Source organism: Primulina huaijiensis, unplaced genomic scaffold (genome assembly GCF_012295235.1).
Source record: "Primulina huaijiensis isolate GDHJ02 unplaced genomic scaffold, ASM1229523v2 scaffold5665, whole genome shotgun sequence".
In the NCBI taxonomy this organism is placed as follows: domain Eukaryota; kingdom Viridiplantae; phylum Streptophyta; class Magnoliopsida; order Lamiales; family Gesneriaceae; genus Primulina; species Primulina huaijiensis.
Window position 1 is genome coordinate 1,576 of NW_027360780.1, and position 8,741 is coordinate 10,316.

At 32.6% G+C, this 8,741-nt stretch overlaps 2 protein-coding genes and 1 long non-coding RNA gene across 3 annotated transcripts; 2 read left to right on the forward strand and 1 right to left on the reverse strand.

Annotated features, from left to right (window-relative positions):
* The first annotated feature begins 2,843 nt into the window (after positions 1 to 2,843).
* Positions 2,844 to 3,509, forward strand: LOC140970341 (uncharacterized). Its single transcript, XR_012174118.1, has 3 exons — positions 2,844 to 2,923; positions 3,146 to 3,226; positions 3,363 to 3,509. It is a non-coding gene; the product is annotated as an uncharacterized lncRNA (long non-coding RNA).
* Positions 3,510 to 4,844: 1,335 nt separating this feature from the next.
* LOC140970342 (inositol monophosphatase 3-like) lies at positions 4,845 to 5,731 on the forward strand (the record flags this gene model as incomplete). Its single annotated transcript, XM_073432012.1, has 5 exons — positions 4,845 to 4,850; positions 5,097 to 5,142; positions 5,233 to 5,276; positions 5,468 to 5,536; positions 5,633 to 5,731. Coding segments are annotated over exons 1-5 (264 nt in total), but the record flags the coding sequence as incomplete, so codon positions are not given.
* A 5-nt stretch (positions 5,732 to 5,736) lies between these two features.
* On the reverse strand, positions 5,737 to 7,011 carry LOC140970340 (cytochrome b561 and DOMON domain-containing protein At5g47530-like; the record flags this gene model as incomplete). Its single annotated transcript, XM_073432011.1, has 3 exons — positions 6,356 to 7,011; positions 5,887 to 6,141; positions 5,737 to 5,799 (listed from the first exon to the last, which is right to left on the reverse strand). Coding segments are annotated over exons 1-3 (942 nt in total), but the record flags the coding sequence as incomplete, so codon positions are not given.
* Between the last annotated feature and the right edge of the window lie 1,730 nt (positions 7,012 to 8,741).

The following is an 8,741-nucleotide window of genomic DNA, read 5'->3' on the forward strand; positions in this document are numbered from 1 at the left end:
AAATTTTTCTTTAGAATTAGGGCTGATTTAAAAATTAAAAATAAAAATATATATTAAAATTGATAAACAATAAGAATTTATTAAATAATAATATTTATTATATCAATTAATTCGATTAGTCGATTTCAAAATTTTGACGTACCGAACCGATCGAATTAACCGATATAACCGAATTTTTTTAATTTGAAAACCGAATTTCCGAAATGTTATCAAGTATAAGTGTCTAATAAATTAAAGGTGACTAGGAAAGTAAAAGCATCCAGTAGAAATTATTGTCAATTTACATGAAAAAAAATAATAATCAAACAACATTGTAAATAAAAAATTGCATATCGTTGATTGTCAAAAAAGATTGTAATAATTGAATATTATAATAAAATATATACATTATTGAGAGAATATGATAAATAACAAAAGAAAACAATATGATAAAAAAGATATGATAAAAATTTTAGTAGTCCAAATCTTTTTTTAAAATTAAAAAAATTTCTTTTTTCCAAATTAGTTACATATGCTAATTAACACGAATTGTCAAAATTTACAATACTATTATCATTGTTTTTTGTTGAGTTAACTAATTTTATTTCAAATTCTAATTACTTCAACATACGTTTCTCACGTGCAACACACGTGCATTATTTCTAGTACCTATAAATATATGAGTTCTATTTGTGAGCTTACTATTATGACCTCTTGTTTTGCATTTTGATATAGTTGATAGGGTTATTTTAGTCATTATTCATGTTAAGGTTAATAGGATTTAATTCATTTTAGTAGTTATCATTCAATTATATTTATGTTGGTAGAAATTGATGTCTTATGCATTTATTTTTTAGTTCATGTGTTTATTATATTATTTTGACCTTTAGTATTACTTTTGTATTCTTTTTTCACTTGTTTTATCATTCTTCTTCACTTTTTTTTAAATTGTTTTCTCCATACTTTTCTTTTTCTTCTTTGTGGCATTCGTTTTTTGTATTTTCACCTTTTTTTCCCTCTTTGTGGCATTTGTTTGTCGAAAGAGGTTTTGCATTCTATTATGATGATTGTATTATTTTGTTTTCATTTTGTTTTTCATTTCATTTGTTCACATATATAATTTGTTTAACCTTTGATGTTTCCCTAGAGCTAGCAATTGATGATACAAATAAATTGAAGTACTTTTATTGTGCTTGACATTCTTGATCCATTTTTATCTGATGTCTCTTTATTGGTTATGACATTTTTTTAATCATTTGAGAAGAAAGGTAGAATATATATTTATATTAACTCAGTTTTTAGTTTTGTCCCTTAGTTTTGTCCCAAAGTTGATGTTAAATATGTAGAAATTCGCTCTATTATAGTTGATAATGTTCAAGTCATTCTCATTTTTTACCATATCTTATTCTGTTATATTACATTCATGTGAATGAAAATCTTTCATGATAGCAAGTGATTCAGGTTTTTTGTAATGAGACTTAATAGTTATAGCTGTTGATTTACTAATTTGGCATATTATCCTTTTTTATCAATCGTTAGTGAATTTCTGGCTAAATTTGAGATTATTTTAAAAATAATTTTAGAAATCTTTTCCCCTTAAAATGGATGTTAGAGGAAGCAATCTCTATGTTTTGTTTACGGCCATTGTTCGAAAGCTATAAGATGTAAATTTTTGTTTTATGACGCATTTTTGCATGTAGAAATTTTTTAATGAAATTTAGGTAAAAGTATCCACCGAAAAATATGTATTATGATATAAAATTAATTATCTAAATATGTAATTCTAAAAACCAAACATAAAAAAGTAAACAAAATCTATAAAGGGTTAAAAGTTAGCAAAAGCAATTGAATTAAACCTGATAACAATTTTAGTGATTTTATTTTAACAATAGTATGCTAATTTTAATTAATTAAGAGAATATTTTTTTTTATCATTGCTTATAATTTTGTGTGCTTCATTTAAGTACACTGTGGTTTGGGTCATAGTAAATCCATTACTCTATTAATTTATTTTTATTGTTTTTCTTTTATGAATGATATTTGGATGAAAAAAATATTTTCTGGTTTAACAAAGTTTTTATTATGTCATAATCACGTTGATTGAAAAGTTTGTCATATATGAACAAATGAATATATATGTTTATGGTCATCATATTATTTTATCTATTGTGTTTTGTCCTGTTTAGATTGAGAAATACTTTTAAACATGATGTTACTCAAACGATTTTAGACAATATCTAAATTTCATAATTATGGTTCGATCCTTTGTTAACCACGTGAAACACACGTGCATTTTCTTAGTGAAAAGAAATACTGAAGTATGATGCTGACCCAAGAAAAAAGGGATAAATTTTATCCCGTAAACCAATGGTGTTTCTGAAAGTAACGATTTTTTTATTCTGTCAAGTGACTGAAATCTCAATGCGACTTAGCGGTTTTTATGCCTCTGTAACTAACTGGCATGGATTTGTTTCTCTGTTCGTTCATGTTCTACCGTCTACGTAAAGGAAAATTCTTCCAACCGTCAAACAAGCGCAACCAGATCATCCTTTTTCTCCTAATCTCTTCAAGAAGCACGTAAATGGCTACCAAAGGCAGGGTCTCTTCAGTGTTTCTTCCTTTAATTCTCGCACGAGTTGCACGTTACTTCGAGTTGGAATTTAGTCGTTTTTTGATGGAATCCCTGAATATTCCAGGTTCAATGGAGGATTTCTTGTCTGCAGCGGTTGATGCAGCTAAAAATGCGAGAAATGTTGCAGCTCATCTGTAATCTTTTTTATAGAAATTTTGTATTCATAATTTGTTGCTGCATTGTTTGATTAGTTTTCAGGTAACATTCTTCACAGTTTTGGATTTATTATTCATCTTATTTAGTGAATTCTTTGTGTTGTAGATCATTCGTTTTGGATTTCATGAGACAAAGCATGTGGAGCAGAAAGGCGACGTAAAATCATGGCTTCTATTGAATTTATCGATTTTGAACAGTTGTAGCAACCTTGTTCCTTTTTTGAATGCTAATATGTATCTGAATATGGTTTAAGAATGATTTAGTGTTTTCGTACTAAAATATGGTGACCCTCTTGCCTCCCTCATGACACACTATTTTCATATGTCATAATGATGAAATTTCTGAAGTAGTTTCGACTCTCAATGTGACTCTTTACAGGTGGATTTGGTGACAGAGACTGATAAAAACTGTGAAGAAGTCATTTTCGATTATCTGAGATCAAAATATCCTGACCATAAGGTCAGAGCTGTAGTCCCTGTACTGTTTCGTGCATTAGATATATATTTTATTAGTGCTAGTGTGCTACCATATTTTTAGAGTTTGATGCTTCTTTAGTCATGATTCCTATGTCTGATGCTGATATTTCTTTGTTTAGTTCATTGGAGAAGAAACTACTGCTGCTTGTGGAGTTACAGAATTAACTGATGAACCAACTTGGATTGTTGATCCTCTGGATGGAACTACTAATTTTGTGCATGGGCAAGCATCTATTGGTCATTTATTAAAAAAGAACTAAGTTTCACAGTATAATAGAGTCGATAATTTCTGCAACCTTTCCATTGTTTGTCAAATGTGTGATTAGCGATCAAGATCACTTGCTGCACACATTCTACTTCTGTTCGATATTAGAGTTTTCTGTATTAGACATGGATTACTTTTCTAGTTGAGTAGGTAATAAATATTGAATATCATCATACAGCTTTATACTGCCGTCACTACAACAAAAATCTTATTTAACAACACATCAAAGACAACGGTTTTAACAAAAACCGTTGCCGTAGCCTAAAAAAATCCGCTCAAAGACAACAGTTTCTTTAAAACCGTTCTCGTAGATATATACGGTTTTTAAAACCCGTTGTCTATGAGCGTTTTTTTTTTGTTTACGACAACTTTTTTTAAAAACCGTTGTCTATGAGCATTTTTTTTTTGCCTACGACAACGTTTTTTAAAAACAGTTGTCTATGAGCGTTTTTTTTTGCCTACGACAACGGTTTTTAAACTGTTATCGTATAAGCGTTTTTCTTCAAGCTACGACAACGGTTTGTAAAAAACTGTTGTCTTTCAACTGGTTTTTCTACAAATTTTGTTGTCAATATTATATTTCGCGACGGCCTAAGTAATATCTGTCTTTAAATTTAGCTACGGTTATACTATACCGTCGCTAATTTAAATATTGCGACGGTTTATGTATACCCGTCGCTAAACTTTGCGTCGGTTTTAAGTGAAACTGTCGCCGATGTAGATATAGCGACGGTTTTATTAAACCGTCGCCGATCTATAATTAACGACGGTTTATATTTAACTGTCGCTAAATAAAGCGACAGTTCTTATAAAAGCGTCGCTAATTTTAAATCGGCGACGGTTGAAAAAATAACTGTCGCTAATTGCGACGGTTTAATCAAAACCGTCGCAAACTGTCTATAAATATCCCAACCCTCAGTCCATTTTCTACCCTACCACTTCACAACACTTAAAATTTTTCTCCCTTACACAATTTTAATTTCGTTTTTTTTAAAGTTTAATAAATTTTTAAAATCAAGAATATAATATTTTCGACTGAAATTTTTTTTTATTTTACTGAGAAAAATAGCGACGGAAAGCATAAAACACCGTCGCTAATATTAGCGACGAAATTGAATTAATACCGTCGCTAAATTTAGTGACAGATTTTACTTAGGCCGTCGCGAAATAAAAAAAAGACAAAAAAAATTAAAGAAAAACCAGAAAAAAAACAACAGTTGTTTACAAACAGTTGTCGTAGCTTGAAGAAAAACGCTTATACGATAACATTTTAAAAACCGTTGTCTTTTAGCGTTTTTTTTTTGCCTTCGACAACGTTTTTTTAAAACCGGTGTCTATGAGGGTTTTTTTTTTCCTTCGTCAACGTTTTTTAAAAACCGTTGTCTTTTAGCGAATTCTTTAACCACATGACTTTTAACAACGGTTTTGTATACCGACGACAACGGTTTTTCACCGTCATCTTTAGACGTCTACGACAACGGTTTTTCACCGTTGTCTTTGAGCACACCCTTTAACCACAGGGCTTCTAACAACGGTTTTAAAAGGCCTACGACGGAAAAACCGTTGTCGTAGGCCTTTTTTCTTGTAGTGCGTTCGTCGAAAAGGTGCATTTCTCAATGGAAATCCCATAAAAGGTAAGTTGCTTCTTTTAACTCCCCATCACCGGAAGCGGCATATTAGGTCGTGGTTTAATGAGGTCATTTATCTACATTTGGAATATGTAGTGTCTTCTCAAACCGAGCTTGTAAAGTCCCTTCTTGCCACTGAGGTACGCTTCTAAACTACGCTTCTAAACTAAGTGCTGAACTGTGATTACATTTCGAGTGTATGCTTATTCTACTAACAAAATCATTTCGAGTGTATATTTATTCTACTAACAAAACTTGGATAGGATAGTCTACCTAGCTCCAGTTACCTTTACTTACTGAGTTACTTTTTTGAACTGTGCTGAAAGAACAGGCGGGTACAAAGCGTGACAAGTCTACTCTCGATGCCTCTACTTGTAGGATCAATAGCTTACTCTTCAAGGTCGATAAATTGCCGATGGTCTCAAAATATTGATTTTCAGCATTTTCTTTAATTTTAATTAATGTGGGTAAAATGTATTTGTTCCCGCTTGATCAGGTTAGATCCCTTCGGATGAGTGGTTCTTGTGCAATTAATCTCTGTGGAGTGGCATGTGGAAGGCTTGATATGTTCTATAAAGTTGGATTTGGAGGACCTTGGTGGTATACGTTCCAGAAAACTCTGAATTTATGATCCTTTTTTGGCCTTAGAAGCAATGCGAACACCTGTAGCACATGGAAACCTCAATATGATTGCTACAAATAAAATGTAGTTAAAGTTGGAAACTCCGGATGTAGAAAAATGGATCATACCTGGAGTGTTCCAAGACAAAAGAGGATAATGCCAATAATCCTGTGGGAACTATATTGAAACCCAGGAGATTGGCTTCCTAGTCTAAGACCAGTTGCCCAGCCGGCAACTCCAATGATGTAGGCTGTCGTTTGGCAAGTAGCGTGAAGGTAAAACCATGCTGGATCGGCCGTAGGAAACACTTTTCCGTACCTTGCGAATACTGCACCTATGGGTAGCATGATCCCCCAACTTACAGCATTCAGCACTCCATGAATCTGAGTGTATTTCGTAAACTTGGTAAGATACATATATGTATATTTGTTAGATAATATGAGGGAAATAACCCCTGAATGAAAAGATCTCTCTCAAACTTTTAGTCACAAAATTGAACAGTCAAGTCTATCAAAAAAGAATTGAACGGTTAAGCCATAAATAAATGGCATTGAAGATAATTCCGCTGTATGTTCGAGTAAGGATCAACAAACTTACATTCCTTTTCTTGGTTTTTGAGCTTACGGTTCCTCCCGTTGTCCCCGACCACGACTCCCCAGAAAGAAGGTTCAGTGTCCCCATGGACTGAACATTAGGACCAGAAGTAGTATGCACCGAAGGAGAAGTTCCTGAAACTGGGCCTTCCTGCCACACCTGATTCACTGTAGAGCTGAGATTACCAAGATTCAATGTTGCGAAAATGATGATTTCGTTATTCACATAAGTTGCTGCTAGATCAGAAACTTGAAAACTCAAATCCCCCGGCTGCAACCCAGTTTGGTAACTGGTGACAGGTGCTGTGTAAGCTCTCGTGGTTCCATCAGAGTTCTGGAAAGCAACAAGTGCCTGGGCGCCTACCATGCCTTTACCGCTTGGATTGATGGCCCAGGACACCCATCTTGAGGGTGAGATGCCAGTATGCCGATAAGCAATTTTAACAGTTTTAGTAGATTGATCAAAGTCCCAGTGAAGAAACGAATTCAAGTATGGGAGATCATTGCAGGACCTGAAAATTTGGTTCCTGGAAAAGCTGTATTTTGCACATGATTGAGCATAAGATGATGATACACAGAGGGAAAACAGTACACAAAAGATGTAAACAGGGTTCAAGAATTTGCCCATCTGAGTTGATAACCTGAATCTGAGGAAATGAAATGAAGATTATGAGGGTGGATGAGAGAAGGGACAAAAAGGGTGTTATTCTAGGCTGTATGCTGAATTGTGGGGCATGGGTAGTTACAGTTTGGTAAAAGAAGGTTGTGTGTGAAAGAAGAACATTCCAACTCTCTAAAGAAATGGCACTTGCAGGCAAAATACTAATGCAGGATATCTTTTGTAGTTTCAACAACCTTCTATTTTCATTTCAGTGCACGTCCAACTTCAACTGTGTAATTTGCTCTCTATTTGAGTTTCTAATTTCATTGGAGATTGGCATGCAAGTTATATGATCATGATTAGGTGCCAACTCTCCTTATAACATATTTTTAGACATGTAGTGCGTAATCTAATTATATATATCGAATGTGAAAGTTGAAACAACTTACGTGGTTAAGATAAATAATTGGAGTGTATAGCACTAGTACTTACATATGCCTAAAAAAAGAATTCTCACACTTTGACAGTTGAACTTATGTATTGTGAAGTTGTATGTAAAATCTCTTTTTGACAATAAGGAAATCATCGACACCATGTGAAACCAATATTCATGCAACATGGACGCCACTTTTCCCACTTGAATGGTATGAACGTGATAAAAGATGTGTCCATTCTTCCTTTATCTGATAAAAGGGTATTTACTTCAAGATACAGCAACGATTTCAAAATACGACACCAATCTTTTTCTAGTATCATAATACGAATTAAACTATCTTTTGAGAAAAAAATGGTCATTTAGTCGAGCAACAAAATCTTTGAAAAGACATATAGATGTAATTTTTAATTTTACAGATGTTTCGTCCAAAGCAGTGAACATAACCACTTCATGCATGGTTGTTATTGATCCAGATTCCAAAGGGCGTGAAGACAAGTATCAGATTTGATGATAAGTTGGATTAGGTGCAAAATACAGATGGTGGAACCCAATATTAATTCATTTGTTAAACCCAATCGATTGATCATATGCAAAATACAGATGGTGGATATCCAACCTCAACCAGTGCCACCTTCGTGTCCACCACACCACAGCGCAAACTACGATATGATCATATGCGAGTCAAGAAATCAAAAAATATTTTCGATTAAATTATCTGATTTCTCGTAAATAAAAAACAAAAAATTGGACTACTCTTCTGAATGCATATATTATTAGTTAATTATATTGTTGTTTAAAAATCAATAAACAACTCAGCAGGATTTCAGCTTTGGGTGATGTAAATTGCCTTTGTTTATTTGTATAATTAATAATTAACATGCATTTGCCTTTCTGGTCCACTTTTACATTTATATAATACTAGGAATGTACACGTGCATCGCACGTGGGTGGATGCACGTGGGTGACTAATAATGAAAAAGATAATAACGAGAATTACATAATGTTTAAAATCGTTCGAATAACATCATGTTTATAAGTATTTATCAATCTAAATATATCAAACACAATACATAAAAATACATCATGACAATAAATCATATATATTCACTTATTTATATGACATTTTTCAATCCACGACATAATGATAGCTTTCTTAAATGATAAATCAGCAAAAATATTTTTCATCCAAATATCATTCAAAATGAAAAACAATAAAAATAAAATTAACAGAATAGTGAATTTTACCAAAATCGAAACTAAAAAGTACTTAAATGGAATACACATAGACAAACGTCAAATAATATTATATTAAGTTACTAAATTATCATAATAATTTTAAAATAAAACCATTAA